The sequence below is a fragment of the Notolabrus celidotus genome, chromosome 6 (assembly GCF_009762535.1).
Source record: "Notolabrus celidotus isolate fNotCel1 chromosome 6, fNotCel1.pri, whole genome shotgun sequence".
Taxonomy (NCBI): Eukaryota; Metazoa; Chordata; class Actinopteri; order Labriformes; family Labridae; genus Notolabrus; species Notolabrus celidotus.
In genome coordinates, this window is record NC_048277.1 from 23,596,628 (window position 1) to 23,620,948 (window position 24,321).

General features: G+C 38.6%; 3 protein-coding genes across 3 annotated transcripts; 2 read left to right on the forward strand and 1 right to left on the reverse strand.

The window, feature by feature from the left end:
• The first annotated feature begins 332 nt into the window (after window positions 1–332).
• Window positions 333–7,338, forward strand: rapsn (receptor-associated protein of the synapse, 43kD). The gene is made up of 8 exons (XM_034684740.1): window positions 333–1,337; window positions 2,041–2,379; window positions 3,052–3,210; window positions 4,098–4,196; window positions 4,295–4,417; window positions 4,517–4,570; window positions 4,743–4,942; window positions 5,117–7,338. The coding sequence occupies exons 1-8, from the start codon at window positions 1,113–1,115 to the stop codon at window positions 5,187–5,189; spliced, it is 1,272 nt and encodes a 423-aa protein (XP_034540631.1). The 5' UTR covers window positions 333–1,112; the 3' UTR covers window positions 5,190–7,338.
• Window positions 7,339–7,638: 300 nt separating this feature from the next.
• Window positions 7,639–12,661, forward strand: LOC117814563 (zinc-binding protein A33-like). Its single transcript, XM_034685960.1, has 6 exons — window positions 7,639–8,031; window positions 8,326–8,421; window positions 8,621–8,851; window positions 11,394–11,416; window positions 11,493–11,611; window positions 11,692–12,661. The coding sequence occupies exons 1-6, from the start codon at window positions 7,639–7,641 to the stop codon at window positions 12,240–12,242; spliced, it is 1,413 nt and encodes a 470-aa protein (XP_034541851.1). The 3' UTR covers window positions 12,243–12,661.
• Window positions 12,388–24,200, reverse strand: ighmbp2 (immunoglobulin mu DNA binding protein 2). Its single transcript, XM_034685959.1, has 16 exons — window positions 23,984–24,200; window positions 22,732–22,814; window positions 21,036–21,205; window positions 20,753–20,948; window positions 20,559–20,656; window positions 19,225–19,388; window positions 18,911–19,111; window positions 18,687–18,834; window positions 18,422–18,596; window positions 17,027–17,209; window positions 16,816–16,934; window positions 16,637–16,731; window positions 15,726–15,849; window positions 13,071–13,889; window positions 12,777–12,976; window positions 12,388–12,665 (listed from the first exon to the last, which is right to left on the reverse strand). Exons 2-16 carry the CDS (start codon window positions 22,806–22,808, stop codon window positions 12,471–12,473), a joined length of 2,964 nt encoding a protein of 987 aa, XP_034541850.1. The 5' UTR covers window positions 22,809–22,814; window positions 23,984–24,200; the 3' UTR covers window positions 12,388–12,470.
• Between the last annotated feature and the right edge of the window lie 121 nt (window positions 24,201–24,321).

The window sequence follows — 24,321 nt, forward strand, 5'->3', positions numbered from 1 at the left end:
GAACTTTGTTGCTGTTGAAATTTCCCCCAACAAAGACCCCTGACAGTATCTTTGTCTCAGTCGTACATCCTCTGAATGGTAGGTGGTATGTGTTGGTGCTAAAGGTGCCTGTTTTGTCCTTTGGGGGGAGAGGGGGGGGAGTGGAAGGAGAGAAAGCTACTACAAAGAGGCCAAAACTATGATCCCATTGATGTGTTGCAGGAGGCTGCGCAGCTGAAACCCAAACCCAGTAACATGTCAGACTTTGTGAACTATTCTAAGCATCAGTTGCTGACGCCAAGACAAGGGGTGGGGGCTTCTAGGGGCACATAAGCACCTCCATAAGAACTCCCAATAGGAACTGACGACCACTACGAAGCACCATCTGACGCGCTGTCCCTTACTGTTGGGCAATAAAGTTGTTTATAGCTCCTGTATCAGAGTTCTCCGTCCCACTTGTGTGAGCCTCCATTTGTGGATGTGTGGAGTTTTAATTCTCAATAGGGTTGCGATGTAAAAAATGTGTCGTGCAGTGTTTGGTCAGTGATTGAGGTTTGGTGTAAAGGTGGATCGTGAGGAGCTGAAGTGACCTTGGGACTGCTTGCTGAGGGCAGGACAGAATTCCTGAAGGGACACATGGTCTAGAGTGACAAGGCCATCTGCTGTAGCGCCAGCACTAGGAGGAAGGTGGAGGGGGCCTGGACACTGGGGGTGCTGAGAATTCCTTTCGCTGGGGTGTGGAGGGAGTAGGTATTCTGGGATATCGCTGCTAGCAGTCCGCTGAGAAACGTGTTTCTTTGGCATATTTGAAACGGAAATCCGAGGAAGAATTCTGAAACGCTCGATGCTCGGAGGGGATCATGCAGGGTTATATGTGGAAGGTATATTTCTGGCTGTAGAGCTCTCCACGCAGTGACTGGTGATAATGGTCCTGGTGTATTGCTGTTTTACTGGGGTGGATCCAGTTTCCTCTCCGTCTCAGCACAGCCGGAGCTGAGAGTGTGGGGTCTGGTAGGCCTTTCTGGCTCCGACCTCTCAGAGGATCATCTTCAAGGGATCTTCTTTGGAGTTGTGCTGTGCATGGCAAGGATCTATTTTCTTGCTGCCTCACTGAAATTGCATGGCCTAAACTGATGAATATTTTTATGAGGCGCCTAGCACCAGAGATGGGCCAGGACCAAACCAAGCAGCAGATAGAGAAGGGCCTGAGGTTGTACCAGTCCAACCAGACGGACAAAGCTCTGCATGTCTGGACAAAAGTGCTGGAGAAAACCTCTGATCCTGGAGGGAAGTTTCGGGTGTTGGGGTGTCTGATCACAGCTCACTCAGAAATGGGAAAATATAAAGATATGCTCAAGGTAAGCCTCCCAAAGAACAGTACGCCACATACTACAGCTGAATATAGCTCAGTTAACCAGATATGAGCAAAGCTTTGACTGCTTTTTGGCTAAATGTTTCTCCAAACACCTGTTCTGCCTTTGTGTATGAGTTTTACATTTTTCTTGCTTATGTATTTGTCACATTTCTGATCCTGTGATTTTGTGTTATGCAACCAGCAGTGTGTGTCTGCATGTGTGTGTATGTGTGTGTGAGGGAGAGAGAGAAGGAGGGAGAGAGAGGCTGAATGCTTTTAAATAACCCATCAATTGAATATGTCATCATATTGATTCAGGTCAGGTACAGTTCATCTTGCATCAGCGTTTTAACATTTCCTCCATGCCCAAGTGGTTATTGAACAATAGGAGGTCAGAGGTCACCCTCTTGGTTCCATTTACAGTGATCTTGACATGTATGGGTTAATTTGTGGCTTCCACACGATGCAGAGTAAATAAGTATCCTGCAACCTGAGTAACAGTGTGGGGTGTCTTGTTGACATAATCATCTTGTGTGGAGCAGCACCCACTCTCTTTCCCCCATCTCTAATGAGGGCTTCATAAATTAGAGGCCTCATGTTTTTGAAGAAATGCATTATTTTCCTTTTGGTTTGTCTCTTTGAATCTAACATCTATGTTTTCATTGACAATTTCCCTGCAAATGTCCTATCTCGCTCTGTGTTCGCAGTACGCCCTGGATCAGATAGACACAGCCAGGGAAATGGAAGACCCAGACTACCTGACAGAGGGCTACCTGAACTTGGCACGCAGCAATGAGAAGCTATGCGACTTTCAGAAAACAGTGTCCTACTGTAAGACCTGCTTAAACATGCAAGGTACCACCGTCAGCCTGCAGCTCAATGGCCAGGTGTGTCTCAGTATGGGCAACGCCTTCCTGGGCCTCAGTGTTTTCCAGAAAGCTCTGGAAAGCTACGAGAAGGCCCTGCGCTATGCACACAACAACGACGACAAGATGCTCGAGTGCAGAGTCTGCTGCAGTCTGGGGAACATCTACGTTCAACTTAAGGTGCTTGCTTTTTAATCATACTGATTACTATCATTTGAATGTGCTGCACTGAAAACACAACAGTCCAGTCTTTCTGTTACATTCAAATCTTGATATCAAAGATAGTCTGCCAAAATGACAACATTTCCAAGTTGTTAAATTCAAAACGCTTTCATCCCTTCAGATTTCTTTCGTATTTTATCTAGGCAAATCTTTCACTAGTTTGCACATGTGCCTTCATTACATAATCAATACTGTTGTTGCCAATGCATTTGCATAATATGACAACACTGCAGAGCATCTGAGCAAATATTATCATTGGTTGGCTCATGCAGTACTAGGCGTTGTAAAACAAGGGTGGAGTGAGTACGCTGGCTGGCTGGGGGCTTATGTAGTACCCTTGACACCAGAGATTTGTAAGAGTAATCCCTTGGCTTCCCAGGGAGGATTGGTTTCAATGGAATTGTGATGAAGTAGTGTTTGAAGAATGCACTCATATTTCAAGTCATTTTAAGAAGGAAAACACACAAAATGACATCTATCAAAACAAATGACACAGGTTAGAAAAAAAACGTCACAGAGTCAGATTTACAAACAAATGTGCATGTCAGTGGAATTTAAATAGGAAACTGCTATTTATGGACAATATCTGGACATCAGCGGTTCTTACTCATCAATAACCTCTGCCAACAGGACTATGAGAAGGCCCTGTTCTTTCCCTGCAAAGCAGCTGAGCTCGTCAATGACTACGGCAAAGGTTGGAGCCTCAAGTATCGAGCCATGAGCCAGTACCACATGTCTGTAGCCTACAGGAAACTAGAGCGCCTGCCAGACGCCATGGAGTGCTGTGAGGTATTGTTTTATAATCGTCCACCACATGATAACTGTCCTCAGAGACAAACTTATATAACTGTCTGCAGAATGTCATAGTTTTTGTTGCCTCACTAAGTTGTCGTCCCTCTTCGCCTTTCTGTTCTGATTTGGTCGCTGCAGATACAGTAGATGTTGTGCTGCTGACAGGTGCAGGCGCCAGTTGTTCTGTTGTACGAGGCCTCAGACCTCGACTAAAATATGCTCTCAGAGGCGGAGGTTTAAAGTGTTAATGAAGAGGGTGGCTTCAGTATTCGCCCTGTTCTAATTATGTACTGAGGGTGAAAAATAACTTGATGTCATTGCCTTGGAGTGCAGAAGTATAGTAACAAAACAGCGGGATGCATTTCATATTTATTGCATTTGCCAAACACATTTGGCCCAACAATTTACACATCTCCTCATATTTAGAATACCAGAGTACAAGGTGAAACAACAAATGTCTCATGTTTCACATTTCTCCTCTGGCTACTTTACATAAAAACATGCTGAAACTGAGGCATCACATCACTGACTTTCTGTTTCAAAAACTGGTTCAATTTATAAGAGCTACTAGTTTCACAGGAATTTCTTATCTTTGACTACTCCCATCATCAGTAAAATTAATAAAATAAGTACTATGTGTGGAAAGAAAAGTAAAAAATAAGGTAGCGTTAATAAGATCAGATGAACACCAGAAATAAATAGATAAATAGATTATTAATTTTTACAAGACTGCTGTTTCATGTCAAGTTATCTGCTACATATACCTGGCTAATTGGACAGTTTATTTCCCATCATCCTGTCCACAAGATCCAAAAATGACTTTCCATGATTTTATTTTCCATCACTGCATTTCAGCAGAGTCATTCTGTCTTTTACTTTCACAGGAATCTATGAAGATTGCTCTGCAGCACGGTGACCGTCCTCTGCAGGCTTTGTGCTTACTGAACTTTGCAGACATACACCGCTGCAGGCGAGACGTTGATGTAAGCTATCAGCCTTTATTTATTTTTCCTTTCTTTGTTTATTCCTCTTGCATCCATATTATATGGTGGGCTATATTCTATTTTCTTCGTCCACCCAGAAAGCATTCCCTCGATATGAGTCTGCTCTGGCTATCATTACTGAGATTGGAAATCGTCTTGGACAAACACAAGTCTACCTGGGAGTTGCAAAGTGTTGGCTTCAGCAGAAGGAATTTGACAAGGTGCCTATGATTTGATTTCAATCTCACAGGAGAAATATGGTCACATTTTTGTTGAATGTCATATTTATGACACACCCTCCTGCGCTGTTTATGTTCCAGGCTCTCGATTCCCTGCAGCGAGCACAGGAATTGGCAGATGGAATGGGAAACAAGGTAAAAAATGCTCCTCAAACATGTTGAGCAATCGACTATTAGTGGTTTACAGGATGATTAACAAATTAGAAAAACGGATCAGTTGTAATTATTTATAAATCATACAAAGAACCAAACAAAATCCTTACATGGTGTCATATTGTGTGTCTTTTTTTCTGATATCCATCTCAAGCTGTGCACGCTGAAGGTCCACTGCCTGTGTGAAGGGATTTATCGGAGCCGGGGGCAGCAGGAGGAGCTCAGAGAGCAGGTGGTGAAGTTCTTGCAGTGTGTGGAGGAGCTGGAGCTGTACTGCGGCATGTGTGGAGAGTCCATCGGGGACAGGGACCAAAAACTGCAGGCCTTACCCTGTTCCCACATCTTCCATCTCAAGTAGGCGCTCTTGAAATGTGTATTATTTCTGACACACAGACTTTAGATATCATAAACTATGGGGCACTTTAAATTTGATGCTCTTCACACATCACTTAAAATACGTTTATGTGGTAGTGAAATGTGTATTTTTAAATGAAGGCTATTCAACACCACTCTGTTTTGCCCCTGCAGGTGTCTGCAGACAAATGGGACAAAAGGTTGTCCTAAATGTTTTAAGTCCTCCATGAAGCCAGGATTCGTCTGATTGTAAGACTGTTTGTGCGTTGGATCTACAGACACAGCGTAAAGCTTCCCAGGCTGTTGACTGATCTCAGAGCAGCAGGCAGCCTCAAGATGAGCTGAAGATGAGTGAGGAGATGGCAGAGGAGGGAAATTCACTGCTCTGTGCGAGGGATGCTGAACTGAAGCAAAGTGTGTCAGAGTGCAACTCCGAGGACACATTAAAAGCAGCGTGATAGTGTACTTGGATGGGAGACCGCAGCTCAGTCTGAGAGTCACAGCTGACTGAGAAGGCATATCTGACAGTGGTACTTTTTAATATAAGCTGAGAAGAGAACTTTGTCGTCCCTAATGATGGGCAGTTTGTTGCAGAATATATATCTAAAGGGAAATGGACCGTTGATGGAGAATTTTTAACCAGTATTTCTTGTTTTATGCATAAAGGTTGTTCAGAGAAATCAAGAAGAAATGATCTTAGAGGGAAATATCCAAACATTTTAATAGTGATTTTGTTGTTTAACTTTTTACATAACTTCCACTTTTGCAGTACACATCATTTTCTGAGGTTTTTATCAGAGCAGAGCCATTTTTGACATTATCTGATTTAATATATATGCATATATTTATTACTGTATTCATGTACATTGTATCTAATGTTAATTTGTTTGACTTATTTGAGGTGTTTTATAAAACCTAAAACAAACTAAAGTCTCTTAACCATTCAAAACTAGTATGTCTTCACAGAACAGGTACATGCAGCTGTTTTTGTTGTTGTTGTTGTTGTTGTTGTTTTCTTGGTGACAAAAAGGAGCAGAAATAACTTGCAATTCATGTCTGGGAAAGTGCACTCTTAAGTCTGAGAAGTTAAGAGAGAAACTTGTTTGGAAAGGATCTACTTCGACCAATCACACACTTGTCAAATAATGATTTAGAATGGATACATGCAGTACGTTTTAGTGTAGTGTCTTCTTATATGTAGTCATATATACATATGCATTTACTGGTAGTATCTTATTATTCACTTTCAAAGGCATTGCTAATCTATGTGGATATTAAGCGCAAAACCAGTTATTGTTGCATGTTTTATTCTCAACGCCGAGCAACAAAGTTGGATTATATCAATCCATGTAACTGTGTATTTACTTATTTTGGAATAATTATAGTATTTCTTAATACTTAATACTCATTGGTTTAGCATTTGTATTCCTTATATATTTATTGATTTATTTTTAGGTATATTATGATTTTGGGGGGAAAAAATCATATAAATATCTTATCATATACAATTAGTGTACCTCAAAACATAATCCACTAAATTTCTAATTGTTGCTTCAGGCGCCAAAATGGAGTTCTTCTCTATTCTTGAAACAGGCTGATTTGAATGTGGACACCTCTTTATGAGCTAAAGCAATCTAAGACCAGAAGAGATAAGATGTATCACATTGTCAAAATGGGTTGCCAAAACTGACACAAATCAAAAGTTCCCCACTGGAGCTTTAAGTTCACCAAAGTACTTTTTCACGCAGCATAAAGGTGTAATGTTTGTTCAAGAAATTAATAATTGTTTGTTTCTGTAAGGGAAAAATCATATTTCCATTGTAATGAATACCCTATTAACATCAAACAGGACTTGATTTAAAATACGTCTCTCTTGCTCTCTATACGTCAGGTTGACAGAATGAGGAGAGAGAGACTAACACTGCACAAGCACTTACTCTATGTTTCTCATTTTGAGCACACATCTCTACCTGACCTCACTTCTGAACCACATCTGAGGTCTGTGCATCCAAACTAACAACGATTTACTGTCTGTTTACCTGTAAGTACAGTTTATGTTCATCTCTTGTAAAAGCATATGACTTTATCTACACTTTGTATTCTTGGTTCTGGGGTTTGAATAAGATATTTACTGAGAGTCCAGCCTCTCATCTTTAATGGTTTAAACTACCTCTGTTTTTGCCTCCTCCTCAGAGGATTAATGCAGTAGTAACACATTATTTAAATACATGTAGAGTTGTTATGTTTTTCTAGATATCATGTTGGTATATCCGTGATTTTAAAGATATAGACTTGGACGAAAATGCATTGTTAATATATTTATGCATTAAGTCAAAACATGTTACTGTGTCTAAATGGATACCTTAAATATGGAAAATAAAGTGCGCCAAAGTTAACAGTTGTGACTTTTCTCTGATGTCACTGCTGCCTCTTGTCTTTTTTTGAATATGCATTTATTTAGGTAACATAATGAAACTACATTTATCACAGGCTTAAAGTGAATGTTTGTCTTTTACTGTGACGACACAACACCAGATGACAGATTTAACACTCATTCATGAAACACTTGATGGTCTTTAACCAGTTGTACTAGTTTCCCAGCATTTACCATAAGTCTCAACCAAGCCTACAGTCACATACCTGAAGAGCAGGAAGAAAGGTTTCTTTTTCTCACCTTACAGGAACACTTCAACCTGATGGCAGCAACAAGTTCACACTCTGCCGAGGATCTACTTTGTCCTCTATGCAATGAGATTTATAGCGTTCCTGTTCTCCTAAATTGTGGCCACAATATCTGTAAAGTGTGTTTACAGAAAGACTCGGAATGGAAAAGATGCAGAGAATGTCCTGTGTGTGGTGTCAAGTCTGCTCCTGGGAGGCCTCCTATCAATTTGCAGCTAAAGATAGCTGTAGATGAATATCAAGTGCAGAGGATCCGCGGGACACCAGAGGTTTGTTGCATTCACACCGAGAGGCTGAATATTTTTTGTCACAACGATGAAGAGCCCATCTGTCTCGTCTGCCAAACATCAAGAAAGCACAAAGTTCACGAGTGCAGCCCGGTGGAAGAAGCAGCACGACAGAGAAAGGTATTGTTAAGTAAATCAAAAGAGGTAGTCACTTTACATTCACTCCAACACAAAGAATCTTGTTTTGGTGTTTTTATGTTTCTTCAAATAACTACTTGATCAATGAGTCTGTACAAAATTAGAAGTGTTAAAATCAGGAGAAATGTACAATGTATGTCTAAAAACTGTAAACATTTAAAATGGTAAAAATGTCAAAATAAACCTGAGATAAGTAACTAAAAATATGAAGATAATTATTTAATGACTTGTTTTAGCTTTAGACTGAAACTTGTGATTCTATTGTGAAAATTTCAGAAAGAAATTTCAGCCATGCTGGAGCCCTTGAAGAAGAAACTCAAAATGCTGAACAAGAAAAAGGAGCAGTGGGAAGAAACAAAGAACTACATACAGGTAAAAAGTCATCAGCTGTGTTGAGACTGTACCAATTGTCAGTGTCAACACAAAAAGTATGTAAGGGGAAATGTTAGCTATTTTAATTCCTGTGTCTTGTTAACTTCACACCTGGCTCTCAGAGAAAATCCTTCAACACAAGCCAATAAGCATTCCTGTTTTGTATGGCCAAAAATAACCTGCTCCTTCAACACCACAGACCCAGGCTACTCAATGTGAGAGAGCCATCAAGGAGGAGTTTGAGAAGCTACATCTCTTCCTTAAGGAGGAGGAAAACTCCAGACTGAAGGTGCTCAGACAGGAAGAGGAAGTGAAGAAGCAGGTGATGTGTAAGAAGCTGGGAAACATCAAGGACCAGATCAACAGCCTCTCTGCCACCATCAGTGATATAGAGAAAACACTCAGGGTGAATGATTTACCTTTTCTACAGGTATGCTACTGCCATTATTTATACATTTTACCTACACACTAACACCTAAACACAAAGCCATTTAAACTTACGCAATATCATCCTAATACCTGGAGACTATTTATTACTATTACTGAACTGGATAACTGAAGGGCTCTTATTAAGGGTGAGCATTGGCAAGAACTTCACGATACGATACGCATCACGATACTTGGGTCACGATACAATAGTATCTCGATATCACAATATTGTGATATGTTGAGATATTCTACACAGTTAACTAAGAAAAAAATAGAGATTGTGTATGTGTAAATCACACAATATTACTCAAAATTGAAAGGACAACTTAAGTCAAAACTATTTAATTGAAAACAACTTTTCCACTTTATTGTTTTTGAAATACTGAAGTCGTATTATAGTTCCAACTTGGCTAAAATATGAATTTTTATTTTTACAAAAAATCAATATTTAGAGTTGAAATATCAGTATTATATCGGAGGTCAAGGTATCGCGATATATTGCTGTATTGATATTTTTCACACCTCTAGCTCTTATACTACTTAAACCTCATAAGTGGTTGTGATCCAGGAACATGAAAATAAATCTTTTGAAACAAGACAAAAACTCAAAATTCAACAAAAATTGCCAGAACTGAGTTCATAGTTGAATTCATTTGATACTAAAAAGCCCTGTCAGACTATTAGGTGAAACTGAAAATATCCAGAAATGAAGCGTAAACAATTTTTAAGTGCAGATAAATGTTTGGTATTAATCATCCGACTGTACATACTTGTTTCTGTTTAGTCAAAACCTCACAACGGTACATTATCCCTAAAAACTCTACACGTCTACAGCCATGCTACCTGCTTATTAGTCATACACTCTGCCAAGGGCTACATACTTAAATCCACATACTAACAAGCCCATTGAAATGGTCCAACTCTGGGTCCAATGTTAGCAGACTGACCATCATAAAGTGCATCTGAGGCTGATTATCAAGACTTTGGCGGATTTCTTTAGGCATTCACCAAAATATTAGGCACAAGGAAAGTTTGACCTAACATCACTGGCTTTTCATTTAGGACATGTTCGCAACAAATCATGAAACATTTTTAATTATAATCATGCTACTTGCTATGGGGTGCCGGTAATAAAGTTGTGCACACTATTTCTCCACATTTAGCTCCAAAACGTCATTACAATGTAGAGTGTATTTTCAAAAGTCACTTTTTTTTAATCACATTTAGAGGAATATTTGTAATCTTCTTCACATTTAATTTTGTTGTTAAGTTAAAATCATTGTTAAATCCAAATGCTAAATAGAAATCTAAATGTTAAATGTTAAATCTAAATGCTAAATGTTGCTCCGCCTAAATATTTAGCTGATATGCGGCAGTGTAAATTTGCATATCGCAGAGCAACAATTAACATTTATATTTAACATTTAACCTTTATATTTATATTTAATATTCATATTTATATTTAACATTTATATTTATATTTAACATTCAGATGTATTGTTGAATATTTATATTTGTATTTACTATTTATATTTATATTAAGCATTTATATTTATATTTAACATTTATATTTATATTTAGCATTTATATTATATTTAGCATTTAGATTTATATTTAACATTTTGATTTATTGTTGAACATTTAGATTTAGATTTAGCATTTGGTTTTTATATTCATATTTATCTTTAACATTTAGATTTATCTTTAACATTTAGATTTATCTTTAACATTTAGATTTATCTTTAACATTTAGATTTATTGTTTAACATTTTGATTTATATTTAACATTTATATGTATATTTAACATTTATATTTACCTTTAAATTTATATTTATATTTAACATTTAGATTTATCGTTGAACATTTAATTTTAAATTTTTTCATTTGGATTTAACACAATTTTAACTTAATATATTTTTCACAACAAAATTAAATGTGCAGAAGATCACAAATATTCCTCTAAATGTGATTAAAAAAAAGTGACTTTTAAAAATTCACTCTACATTGTTATGACGTTTTGGAGCTAAATGTGGAGAAATGTTGCTGTTATTTTGTGTGCACAACTTTACAAACGGCACCCCATAACATACATGACTAAGTAAAATATGATGCTAGCCTACGTGATTTCAGACAATTAAATAGTTTGACTTTGGTGATGTACAATTTAAAAAAAAATTCTAACATGTTTTTACTCTTCATGTTGCTTTAATAATGTCTCTGTGCTACCACTTATTGAGATTGTTAATTGTGGAATAATTCGTTTTTTGATAACTTATCTTGAGGACCCTTAGCAGATTGGATGGTTTAACATAACTGTCTTTACAGAACCTTGACAATTGTTGTACTGTACAAGGCTTGTGGGACCATTTCTTAATTCTGAATAAAAGAGCTGCCTTGTAATTAAACTTTTATATAACTTTTAAATTATTTTGTGGTTATGAGCAGTGTGCTGATTGGAACTTCTACATGAAGTGTATTTTACTGTTCACTTCAAATTTTCTTTAATGATGTGTATTTATTCCATTTTCTATCTCTGGTTCAAGGACTACAAGGAAACAAAGAAAAGGTAAGTGGAAGCCACTTTCTGTTTGAATTAGCACTGTCTCATAGGACAACGTTTTGAATATTTACACATGTTCCAGAGTCAAAATCATCGTCCAAGAGCCAGAGTGTATCAGAGATATCTTGGTCAATTCTGCAAAACATTTGGGATTACTGAAGTACAAAGTCTGGAGGAAGATGGCTGATGTCATTAAACACGGTGGGTGAAGAGATGACATCCTTCGTTTATAATTAACTTTGAAGTATTCTCCTTGTATTGAACTTTGTCTACACTTTCAGTTCCTGTCACTCTGGATCCAAATACAGCCCAGTCCAACCTGAGGTTCTCTGAAGAGTTGACCTGTGTGCAGTACAGCAATCAGCAGCTCCTACCTGACAACCCTGAACGATGCACCAGCCGTGTGTGTGTGCTGGGGGCGACAGGTTTCACGTGGGGGAAGCACAGCTGGACCGTAGATGTGGGCCAGGGCAAAGACTGGTACATTGGAGTGGCCCTGGAGTCCATCAAAAGAAAGACTGCAGTCTTCCTCGACCCTGCAGAGGGATTCTGGGTGATAGGCCTGATGAACGGAGACTCGTACTGGGCTCAGACCTCGTCTCGTATTAAGCTTGTGTTGAAGCAGAAGCCTGAGAAGATTACTGTGAAAGTGGACTATGACAGAGGGAAAGTAGTCTTCATCAATGCCACTGACCTGACAACAATACACACATTCATTGATAGATTTACAGAGAGGATTTACCCCTATTTATCCCCTGGACTGTATGATGAGATCAAAAACTCCAGCCCACTGAAAATCTGTCCTCTGAACATACGGGTGGAGTTGGAATAGACTCACATGTGTTATGGACACAAGAAGAAACATGCTGTATAGTTTAAATATCATCAGTGTTTCTCAGGAACTTTAGTATCTAACTGTCAGATACTGTATTAAATGACAATACGGACACATATTTGATCAACAAACAAACTTACAATTCTGACTTAAAATTGTTTAATCTTTCAAAACACATTCTGCAATTCTGTACATTCTTTGAGGTTTTTGTTTTTTTAGGTGTTATTAACTGTCATCTTTGTTTTTGGGTCTCCTCTGTGACACCATATCCTTCAGTTTAGAGTCCAGTTTCCTTTGCAGATAGGCCTTTTTATTGGGGTCCATTGATTTGTCTTTCTTCCCACTCCCAGCATACAGAACGCCTTCTTTGCTTATTCTCATCCGAGCATGAGACTTGGCTTTATCTCCACAGCCGTGAACCTACAAAGGATTAAAAACATAACAGTGAAAAAAAACAAAACATTTTCAGCTGTCTTTTCTGGTGAAATATCAAAAACTATCCAAGTCTAACTGAGTCTGTTTCTGTCTTACCTCTGGGATATGATGACTGAGACAAAACTGTCTGCTGCAGAACAGACAAAGCTGTCCAAGTGTAAGCACAGAAGCTTTACACTTCACAAAGCTGCACACACTCTCTGCTTTCTTAACAGCATTGATGAGCTTGTCAAAGTCATCATCTGGAGCAGCTGCAGCAGCAATGTCACAGGCGCCTGCCTTCGTTCGGTTCTTTCCTTGAAGAAAAAAAAGAGAGAGAGGTCAAGTTAAAGTGTAGCAGAGAGGACACGTTTCAGAAACACTTGAATAATAGATGTTTCTTCAGCAAACCTTTTGCAGACTTTGACTTCTTTGATGACTGGCCCGGAGCTGGTAGGATGTTGCTCTGTTGCTTTTTCAGTTGAGCATTTTCTTCCCTTTTCTGCTGCTCCCTCTTCATTCGCTCCAAATGTAACCCTTTCAGGTCTAACTGAGGCTGACACGCCGGTTCTTGTGGGGGATTTGGGAGTTTTTCTTCTTCCTGAGCTTCTTCTGCTTCTTGTGTTAGCTCCTCTGCTTGTGTTGGCTCTAGGGGCCTTGAAACACTGATACACCTGTCTCTACCCTCGCCTTTACTCTCGTGCACAAGGCCCAGCTCTTCAGCGATCTGATGGACCAGCAGGCGGTCGTGAGAGTTAAACGAGGATGGAAACTGGAGTTCACTTTGATTTGAGTCCTTGAGAAAGTTTTCCACCTGTGCTCTGATCTCAGCTTTTCTGTTCAGCTTCTGTTCTTCCTCTTCCTCTGCTGTTCTGCCGGGGGTTGTGCGCTTCTTTGTAACACTACTTTCATTATCACTTGATGTTTTCAGTCCTTGCTTTGCTTTATTGGCAGGTTGCTGTTTAACTTTCTGTTTGGTAGAAACTGAGCTGCTGGAAGTGGTATTTGGCTTTGAGTCTTTGTGGTCGCGGGTGTGGTTCTGTGGCGCGATGTCCTGGATGTACTCGAATGCAGTTCTGACCTCCCCAAACTCAGTCATGTGACTAACGAGGGACTTCAGGAAGGGATGATTCTGGACAGTTTGTGTGTCACAAACCACAGTGATGTGACGTCTGGCACGGGTGACAGCCACATTAATCCTCCTGTCCTCTGCCAGAAATCCAACTTCCCCTAAAAACATAATGAAAAGTATAGAATGTAAAAGCTTTATACTACAGCTGATTCATCATGCCAAAATCATAATAAGGATTATTTCAGTCAGGATTGAGGATTGATGATTACACAACCACATCCTGGCTTCATGGGAATTTAGATGGATAGCAGATGGAACAACAAACACATTTTTTGTGAATGAGTCGTAGACGGTAAACAATACTCGGATCATTTTGTTGTCCTCTTTTTATTATTATTTGTATTTTATTCATATTTAGTCCACAATCTGCTTAAATCCAGGTAAGTGTTTCTAAAGAGGAACCAAAGAAACTTTAAATCTCTTCTTAAAACCCATTTTTACAGACTTGCTTTTATGTGATTTTATCTTCCTAACCACTTTTACTTCTATTTTATTATTTATTGTTTTAATTTATTTTTTCAATTTATTATTTAAATTTTCCTAATTTATCCTGAACACTTTTTTCTAATTTTCCCGATATGATGTTGTTCTCTTATTCTGAAAACCTCTTTTATTGTCCTTTTAAAAGTGACATATTATGCTCTTTTTCATCAAAATATATTGGTTTAAGAGGTCCCCAAAAGATGTCTTTAAAGTTTATTGTAAAAAAAAAAAGCACTTTTTTGGCATGCCTGTAAACCCCTCTTTTTCAGCCCTGCTCAGAACAGGCTGTCTTTAAATGAGAATGAGCTCTCTGACCACTCCCCCTCAGGAAGTGGATGTGGCCTCAGCTCTCCAGCACGTTGATCTAATGTTTACATGTTGGCTGAATATACACTCTGCTCACAGACCCGCGTTACTTCAATCCTCTGAATTTGATCCAGAATCTGAACCTGACAGAGAGGCGCCTGCAGCAGGACCTTTCTGAAGGATTGGTCACAGATTTAGTGTTTCTTGTTGTTTTATTTGTCAGTATGTAGACGTGTGTCTTGGTACACAGCTACTAATATGTAGCTATGTAGCTATGCTAACTAGCGCTAGCACTTTTCCATGAAAAATAAAAATCATCCACTAGATCTTCAAATCTGCAGACGTGGGGAGTAAAACCGACCTTTGTGTTTATTAAGACAGCCTACAACTAGCATGCCTCCCTCCTAAGCTCCTTGTTAGCACACATGTGTGCAGGTAATGAAAAACGGAGGAGGGGCTGAACAAGCTCCAAGCTCTGACTTCCGTTACAGACCGGATGATGTTGCGACGTATGAAAAACACTGAAAACTGAAACGGCTCGTTTCACACACATTTACAGTAAGGTGGAGAAATCAGAACAGGGGCAGAATGGATTTTTTTCATTTTCGGGGGGGTTTGTAGACATGCCAGGGACACATATTTCAGGTAGAGAACCATTAAAAAGTCGATTTTGCATGATATGTCACCTTTAAAGCTTTTATTTACTTATCCATTTTTATTTATTTATTTAATTTTGTATCCTTAAAAAAACTCTCAACAACGATTTACTGGTCCACTGTCCCACCACTTCATTCTGTTTAATTGACGTGCATCCCTTTTAATCTCTTGCGTTGCATTTTGTTTTGCATTGTTTATGTTCCTCCTCCCTGTCGTTTGAAATGTTTGCTATGTTAGTGAGCCATGCTTTGTTTGTCAAAGCACTTTGTAAACATTTGCTTTTAAAGAAGCTATATAAATAAAGTTATTATTATTATCATAGAGAGCACCACTGTAAAGTATGTGCTGGATTTATAACACAAAGCAAAGCGAGTATTATTGTAATTTGATTTTACTTATCTTGTTTTCATAGTTAAAACTGTGTCTGAAATATGGCGGTATGCTAAGGTAGAAAAACTGACAACTTGGCAACAAAAAGTAATATTTACCTTTTCTGTTGGATCGAACGAGTGACAACACCACAGCCTCTTTCTCTCTGCCCTGAAATCCATCCACTGACTTTATCTCCAGCTCGGGATGCCTCGCAGAGAGTCTCTGACGCAGAAGATCCACCTTCAAGAGATCAAAACTTTTAAATCTGCTTCCCTGAAGCTGCTCTCAAACAGCAGGATCAAGGTGCAATATTTACATTCGTGGACACACAAGACACACATCAATCTGCTTAAATGTCATTTCTCTTGTGCCTCTACAACACTGTGGCCAATGTGAAATCATACACTAGTGCAGGGGTTCCCAAACTTTACCATGCCAAGGCCCCCCAAACAGCATTAGCTGCTGGCTGGGGACCCCCTTTGAAAACCCACAGGCAATGCTTCAAAATATGTTTAGAAATATCAACTTTTAGAATGTATTTTCTTGCTTTTATTCACTTTCTATAATTATTACATTTGTTTAGCATTAGAAATTATTAACAAGCGTGTTGTAAAAATAATAATAATAATGAAAAAAATTCATTTAAAATTAGATTATTTTTTCCCCCTTTCCTCCACTTTTCTGATGCCCCCCTAGTGCCCCATGAAGGCCCCCACTTTGAAAACCAATGCACTAGTGCACCAATGTTATGCCAGTGTGGATGCAATGTGTAAGTACGAAGAAGTGATGACAGTGGAACTTGGTTATGACACTGTTGCAGACCTCAAAATGTGTGAGCAGCTTGGATTAATTCAAGTCCAAAAATTTTTCTTATTTAACTTAGCATTTCCAATTCTAGGATGCTAATTTATCGTTTGTTGCATAAAATGTGAATCTTTGATTTTAGATGTCAAAAATAACATTTTACATTATGGCTATAACACAATGCGATTTAGGATACATAACCTTCCTCAGATCAGTGACTTACTTGTAGATTGTATGGAGCAATAACAGCTATGTCCTTAGCTTTTAGTCCAGCGTCAATCAAAGCCTTTATGTGCAGATCAACAATGTCCACCTCACCTGATAATAAAGTAAACACACTGTTAAAACCCACCACACACTGACTGTAAAGAAACCATGCTTTGTTACATTAAACTGACCGACCTTGATTGCCTTTGGATTGCTCATCTGTGACCTCCATCTCACTCAGACCACAGCCTGCAGTGTCAATAAGAAGCAGAGGCGTACTGGTCTCTTCAACACTGGCGACTCCAGGTAGATCCCTTTTTACATCAGACACACAAACCGTTACTTTTAAAATCAACTGTCATCAAAATACAAGTGAGATACTCTTCATACCAAAGTTCTCACTCACTTTAACAAATGTGCCTCCACAGAGCTGTGAGCTGTCAGTCTTCCTTTGTACATCTCTTTAGAAGCCCACTCCATGATGGCGCTGTTCATGCGATACTGAACTGTGAGCATATGGACAACAGAGTCCCCAAACATCTGGATGAGTCTCTCCATGAGGCTGAGGGACAAGCCTTTAGAAGCAGCCCTGTGGAGCACAAATAAAGATGGTAATGAGCAGAAAATGCATGAACATAAAACAAGACTTTTGAAAAATTATTCCTTAATATGCTTCTGCAGAATTTGGTAAAGAGGAGTTTTACTATTCTGTCCATTCAGCTCAGAGCAGTCTACAACAGGAACTGAAGCTGTCTAGCCTGGTTCTCCTCTGGGATTCCAAAATCTGACAACTAATCTTGCCACTTTTATTCTTTTTTATGTTCTGTTATGTTCCACTTTGTTTATGTACTGATTGTGCTATGAGTCCTTCACTTTGTGCTGTTTTTGTGAGACCCTTGTATCAGTAACATTACCTGTAAATAGGCTTGATAAAAAGGGGAAATTATTGATGTACAAAAAACTTTAACTTTAACGACAGAAATTGAATTGAAACATTTCAGATTTAAAATAGGGTTGAAGAAAAAAACTCACAGGACACACGTTAGACATTGACTGTTATTTTTTTTAAAGAATATACTCTACCAGTCAAAAGTTTGGACACATCTTCTCATTCAATGGTTTTGATTTATTTTAATTATTTTTAACATTGTAGTTTAATACTGAAGACATCAAATCTGGTTTTGCCATAATATGGATTACAACAGTAGTCAGATAGGGCCATCCATTGTGTGCTAACCCTACCTCTGAACAACACAACTGATGGTCTCAAACACATTAAGAAGGCAAGTCATTCTACAAATGAACTCTTGACAAGGCTCATGTTAATTAGAAACCTCTCCAGGAGACCACTTCATGAAGCAGACTGAGAGAATACCAAGAGTGTGCAAAGCTGTCATGAAGGGAAAAGGGGGCTACTTTACAGAATCTAAAATATAAAACATACTCTGGTTTGTTTAACAATTTTTTGTTAATTAAATCATTCCATATATGTTCTTTCATAGTTTTGATGTATTTGGTATTAATCTACAGTGTTCAATAATTAAAATAAATACAAACCCTTTGCTCCTGTTTTAGCGTTTTATGGTTTGTTTTTAATTATTGTTTTATTGTTTTTATTGTTTTATTATCCTGTGTTTTAATTGTTTTTATGCGTTGTTTGTCTATTTATGTACTGCACACTGTTCTGGCTGTGGTCGTTTTAAAGTGCTTTATAAATAAAGTTGAGTTGAGTTGAGTTGAGAATGAGAAGGTGTTTCCAAACTTTTGACTGGTAGTGTATGCAGAGAAATCCCGCCCTTACGTTTGTGATTTGATTGTTGGTGGTAGCTGCTTGTAATCTCCTGCCAGAATACACTTGCGCGCTTTGAGCAGAGCAATCCAGCAGCTGCTCTCCAGGGCCTGAGCGCACTCGTCTATCACCACCCAATCAAAATGCTCCGTCGGCAGGAACTTCAGAGGGCCGTCATCACTTGCTCCTGCAGACACAGACAAGTGCTCTCTGATTGCCTTTCCTCTTCAGCACAACAAATGCAATCACATTTTATTCACTGGAGGGCATTACTGACCTGTGTTGGTTGACAAAACAACATCAGCACTTTTTAAGATTTGCGTGATGGCTGCTGCTTCCCTGGTCTTCAGTTCTTTTCTCAGCTCTCCTATTTCCCTTTTGAAGTTCCCCCTATCTCCTTTGTCCCTCATCTTCTTCATTCCCATCTTGAAAAAGAAAATCATATTATAAAACATTCAAAACAGCAGAAACTGCAGAAGAAGCACACATTCAAATACTTACAAAAGCTTTATCCATGTCTTTACGAATGTCAGCAATGATGTTTGCATTGTCACTCTGAGCAAGGATGGCGTCAAGTGAATGTTTCTGTATGGACTCCAGCAGCCTGGCAGGGTGACCCAGCCTCAGGACCTTGGCTTTGCACCGAGCTAACCTCTCCACTAAATTATCCACGGCCACGTTAGAGGGGGCACAGCACAGGACCTGAGTGAAAGCAGAACTCTGTTTAATCTGAGCTGATGCAAAGAGAACTGCAACTAAAAACAAAGCACAGTAAATCAATGTGAGAAAAAACAACACAAATCAGTTTCTGGCACCTTCTGGCCTTGTTTGACTGCCTGTAGGATGGTTTCGACCACTGTGGTGGTTTTGCCGGTGCCTGGTGGTCCATGAATCACAGCCAACTCTCTCTGAGACAGAGCAAAGGACACAGCATCCTTCTGGGAATCATCCAGGTTGGAGTTGAAAAATTCTACTTCATCTGTTGAAACATAAAAAAATACCCATGATCAGTCATTGTGGGATTTCTGCTGATTTGCAAGGTTTAAAATCTGTGTCATATATATATATAAAAAATATGCTGCATAGGGGAGAACGGGGTTGGTTGTCACACTCGTTATATCTTGCTACAAGAGGGCACTGTCTCTCAAATTGGGGTATGGACAATTCCAGAATTAGGATCAGAGCTCACCTACATAGTGTTCTCTGGAGTAAGACAGCTGAACTTGAGGTGAGAGGATTTTTTGTGTTTTTCATGTCAAATTGTAAATATTCAGCTCCTCAGTATTTTTCTTCTAGGCTTTTAAACGATGGGTTTATAACAAAACAAGTGTTACCCTTACAAAGTGTGAGGGGAAAGCTATAGTTTAGATTTTTATTAGCTAGCTAACTAGTTGTTAGATGGTTGATAGCCTTGATGCTAGGAAAAAATTCCAGTTGGGGTTAGTCGTCACATTCTCTTTGGGGTTGGTTGTCACATGTAACAACCAACCCCAATGTTGTCAAAATCATGCATGGTGAAATGAGTTGGAGTGTGCAGACCCTACATTTGCCATCCCTGTAACTCAGACAGTGACTGCATGTAGCCTAGATGAGTAGGCCGTTATTGTTAGGCCTATTTGTTTTGTTCTTTATGTTGTTATATAGGCTGGCCTAAAGATGTGTTTCCTGTTCATGTTCCTTGCTCATTTCATGTTAAAATGCATTAAGTTATGTTGGCCTATCACTTGTCAGTGCAATTAAACTTTCAAATTACTTTCTGCCTTCTTGCCTTTTTTAAAAGATTTTTCCCATTGAAATACCATTGTGACAACCAACCCCATAGTGTGTGACAACCAACCCCATAGTGTGTGACAACCATCCCCATCACGGGGATGGTTGTCACAATGTGTCAGAGTGTCTTTGACAGTTAATTGCCTCTTTGTTACAATGAGTTGGAAAATGAGAGGGATACACATTTCAAGTCAACACATTAAGCTTCAATTTAATGTAGGAATGACTATTGAAAGATGTTTTGATGATGAGCAATCATCAAAACAGTAAAAAGTGTGACAACCAACCCCGTTCTGCCCTACTTGTGTAAAATCCACCATCAATTACAGTTTCACAGAGCAGTTTCCATGATCATTTTCTTCTGTAAAACCTGACTTACTTGGCTGTGATTGAGAAGAAGGTGTTGTGTCTCCAAAAAGAACATTTATAAGATTGCCAGCTGGACCATTGGAGTATCCATTTAGTACATTCAGGGCCCTGCAAGCACAAAACACAGTGAAAATAAGTTATTCCACAGTCTAACACCTTACCTGCATGTGTTATTACAGTGACTACATTACAGATGTGACTCACTTTTTCATTCGTTTGTAAGTGACATCATTTGCCAACTTCAAGAGGTTGTAGAGAGCATCATCATCAAAGCTTGTGCCATCCTTTGAATCATCAAAAGCCACACTGATAGCAGCCTGGCTGACCCTTGTCACTAGTCCTGTGCCAATCTGTGAGGCTGCGGTGCATTCGCCAGTGTCATACAAGCCAACTATGTCCCCTGTTAGAAAAGATAGTGTTAGCATCAAATGAAGCAAAACACTTCAGTAATAGAACACATGAATAGAGCAGCCGACGTCTGTCTCACCAGGTCCAAAGCTGTTGCTTGGCAGAGATGAGAAACCAAGATGCTTTCTTGGCTCGAGAATGACAACTGTGCGACCATAGAGGCCTGTGGATTGACTTCCTATCTGCAGTTTCAGCAGGCAAACACCTTTAATTTGAAGATCCTTGAGAGAGCTGTTCTCCTGCCATATCCTGGAGGAACAGAACAAGACACATTTCATTTCATAGTGACACAGCTCTCACTACTGATATCTTAAGTAGTTTGTTGAAATACCATCAAAAGTTAAGGCCAAAGACACAATTCAAACTAATACTATAAATTATTAACAAGAAAGAAATTAAACATAGCGAGAACCTGGCTGTATACTTAGTTAACCCTAACTCTATACACCTGTGATGACATAGAGTGAGATTTTCTCCAGCCAGCACCCCTATTTGTACTTTCTACCAGGCATCTGATAAAGTTCTTTAGACCAGGGGTTCCAAAAGTGGGGGTTGGACCAGGTTTGGATATTTATTATTATTTATTTTTGTTTATTTACCTTGTTTTCTTAAGTTTATCTTCCTTTTTGTTTGAACTGTTTATTATTATTATTTATTTATTAGTATTATTGTATATTTTTTGTATTTATTAATTTTTTCTTCTCTTTGTTTTGTATTACTTATATATAATTTAATTTGTTATCTTGTAGTAAACAAAGAAATACAAAAAAAAAAATGCTATAAAAAGACAAAAGATATCTAAAAATAGTAAATTTTACCCATTATAGTAAAAACTATTGACAAAAATATTAGCTAAATTTAAATAAAACCTTGAAAATAGAACATGTAATGAGTTTTCTGTCTTTCTTTTTGTCAGATGACTCCTAAGTTTAGGGTTAGTGAACAGTTCATTATCAAAAGCATCAGTAGCAGTAGGTTGATTCATAAAGGCACAGGAAACACGGACACATGCTCATATAGGTAGGCAAATTTTCTCCAGACCAGCTTAATGAAGCCACATTAAATCACTTTGAGGGACAGTGGGGGTCGCGAGTCTTTGGCACCTACATTTTGGGGGTCATGGGCTGAAAAGTTTGGGAACCCCTGCTTTAGACTATCTTTATGAAGCTATAACTTTTAACTACAGAAACAAACATATATCAACCTGAATAAATATAAAGAAAAGAAGAATTACAACATCAGTTTGGGTGATATTCAACCATGGAATCTGATGTCTACCTTAACTTAGCACAATTGTATCTCTTTCTTATTGTGTATTATGTTGTAGCTTGTTTTTTCAACTTTGTGTACATGTGTAACCTTGTTTTTTTTAAATGGAATATTTTTGCAAATGCATGTCAAGGAAAAAAATACTTTCTACTCGTTTCACTAATCTATTGTAATCCTCAGAAAATAACTACATCACGTTCAGTGATGACTGGGAAATAACGTCATCAGAGTTATCAAAACTTAATTTTGCAGAACTCTGATTTATTGAAGCTTCCAGTACAAACTCCTGTTGCAGATTTAAAAAGATGTGTTTTTCTTGAGAGAGAGACGCTTTGGACCGGTGTTGTGGAAACAATTACATCCTGTGTTTTTGGAGCATGACCCTCACTAGAGGCTAACCCCACAATAACAGGTTATATTTCCCAAACTCCCTTGAACAGACTTTTTTTTTGGAATAAATTGCTTAACATTCCCTCTATATAATAAGTGGATGTTGTTTTACATACCTGGTCTCCTCTATTTCAGCCTCCCTCTCCTCCTGTAGGAGCTCGAGTGTCTTTGACACAAATTTTTCAACCGCCATTACTCACTAAAAAGAAGCCAGTCCAATATTAGTGTTAGAAACAGTGATCATAAAGACACGTCAGTTCTTCTTCACTTTAGATATCAGACACAGCAGATCCAAGTCATGATTTCAGCTTCTGTTAACTATTATTATACTTAGCATGCCAAACTTTTATTATGAAACTTGATGTTGTAAATCAGAGATAAGGAAGATTTGCAACAAGGATGCATTTCACAAGTGGCAGGATATAACTCATTGCACTCATTCATGCCCAGACTTGTACTTCAGTTGCATTTTCCATCGTATGCTGAGCCAACAAAATGTGATAAAACAGATTATTTTAAAGCGCAGTGAATAACACTACTTTTGTTTTGCCTGCAATATACTTTGAATGTTCTGTTACGCAAGCTTGGTTGTTTGAATACATGTCATAGCTCCATTAAGACAGTTCTCATTAGGGTTGCCAACTTTCTCACTACTAAATAATAAGGGACAGGTGCACGGTGCCATGGTGGTGTAAGCATGATGTGTGAATTCAGCGTGTATTCATATTCTGATTCAACTGGAAATGCAGAAAGTGTGTATAGTCCCTTTAATCCTTACTGTATCATTATGTAACCTCATATGAATAAACCTCAAAGAAACCACAATCTGGCTCTTTACATAAAAAAAAATGGAAAAGAAAAATAGAATGCAAAAGAGGAGTATGACTCAACAAATGGATACTGTTTGCTACTCTTGACTGACTCATAAGAGAGAAGTCCTTAAATGACAAGTCACAGTTTACAGATATTTAAAGTTCATTTTTGATCAGGTCTGTGCTGCATCTGTTACTTGAGTCTGACCATTTAATGGCCATCAAAAAGAAAATCCTCTGTGATTGGATGACAGGCGGTGTGATTGGCACCTGATCTAGGATCTGATCTGAGCTAGCATCTGTAGAGTGCAGTCTGCTGTATTTATAAGAGTTAATAATCAATATACGGGACAACTGAGGTTCCGGATGAAACAAACCAATTAAGCCCAATATACGGGATTTCCCGGCTAATACGGAACAGTTGGCAACCCTAATCAGCTCCATTTAGACAGTTCTCATGTGGTCCAGAAGCTCTGACATGTTAGCTTGCTAACAACATTGCTTTCCTATGATACAGATTAGAGCTAAAAGTGAGCAAGCGAGAAGTGACACTTACCCATAAACAGTATCTACGAACATACAGACCACGAAATGACAGCAAATGGTGTATGATCTCTTTTACAATATCTTCTGTGGCATATTTTATATCACTTGAAGGTATGTATAGGCATTGCAGTCTCTCTTTACTGTGCTAGCTTATTAGCATTCTGAGCTACACTGCCCCCTAGCTGCTCGGAGGACTTCCTCCTTCTTCTTCTTCTTTGGAGTTTATTGGCGGTTGGCAAACAGCTTATAGGTGCATTACCGCCACCAACTGGACTGGACTGTGGACCAGGAGATTCCAGTCAGAAAAATAATTGAATTAAATCAGACAAAACAAACAAAACACAACCC

What these genes read in the sequence shown, in the direction of transcription:
- ighmbp2 (XM_034685959.1), bottom strand. Translation starts at nt 22,808, where the DNA reads ATGGCGGTTGAAAAATTTGTGTCAAAGACACTCGAGCTCCTACAGGAG. An exon ending in GCTGAAATAGAGGAGACCAG is followed by an intron (nt 21,206 to 22,731) that starts GTATGTAAAACA and finishes CTGTTCCTCCAG; the next exon opens with GATATGGCAGGAGAACAGCT. An exon ending in TTCTTCTCAATCACAGCCAA is followed by an intron (nt 19,389 to 20,558) that starts GTAAGTCAGGTT and finishes ATGTTTCAACAG; the next exon opens with ATGAAGTAGAATTTTTCAAC.
- LOC117814563 (XM_034685960.1), top strand. Translation starts at nt 7,639, where the DNA reads ATGGCAGCAACAAGTTCACACTCTGCCGAGGATCTACTTTGTCCTCTA. An exon ending in AAACAAAGAACTACATACAG is followed by an intron (nt 8,422 to 8,620) that starts GTAAAAAGTCAT and finishes TCAACACCACAG; the next exon opens with ACCCAGGCTACTCAATGTGA. An exon ending in GGCTGATGTCATTAAACACG is followed by an intron (nt 11,612 to 11,691) that starts GTGGGTGAAGAG and finishes CTACACTTTCAG; the next exon opens with TTCCTGTCACTCTGGATCCA.
- rapsn (XM_034684740.1), top strand. Translation starts at nt 1,113, where the DNA reads ATGAATATTTTTATGAGGCGCCTAGCACCAGAGATGGGCCAGGACCAA. An exon ending in ACATCTACGTTCAACTTAAG is followed by an intron (nt 2,380 to 3,051) that starts GTGCTTGCTTTT and finishes CTCTGCCAACAG; the next exon opens with GACTATGAGAAGGCCCTGTT. An exon ending in GCTGCAGGCGAGACGTTGAT is followed by an intron (nt 4,197 to 4,294) that starts GTAAGCTATCAG and finishes TCGTCCACCCAG; the next exon opens with AAAGCATTCCCTCGATATGA.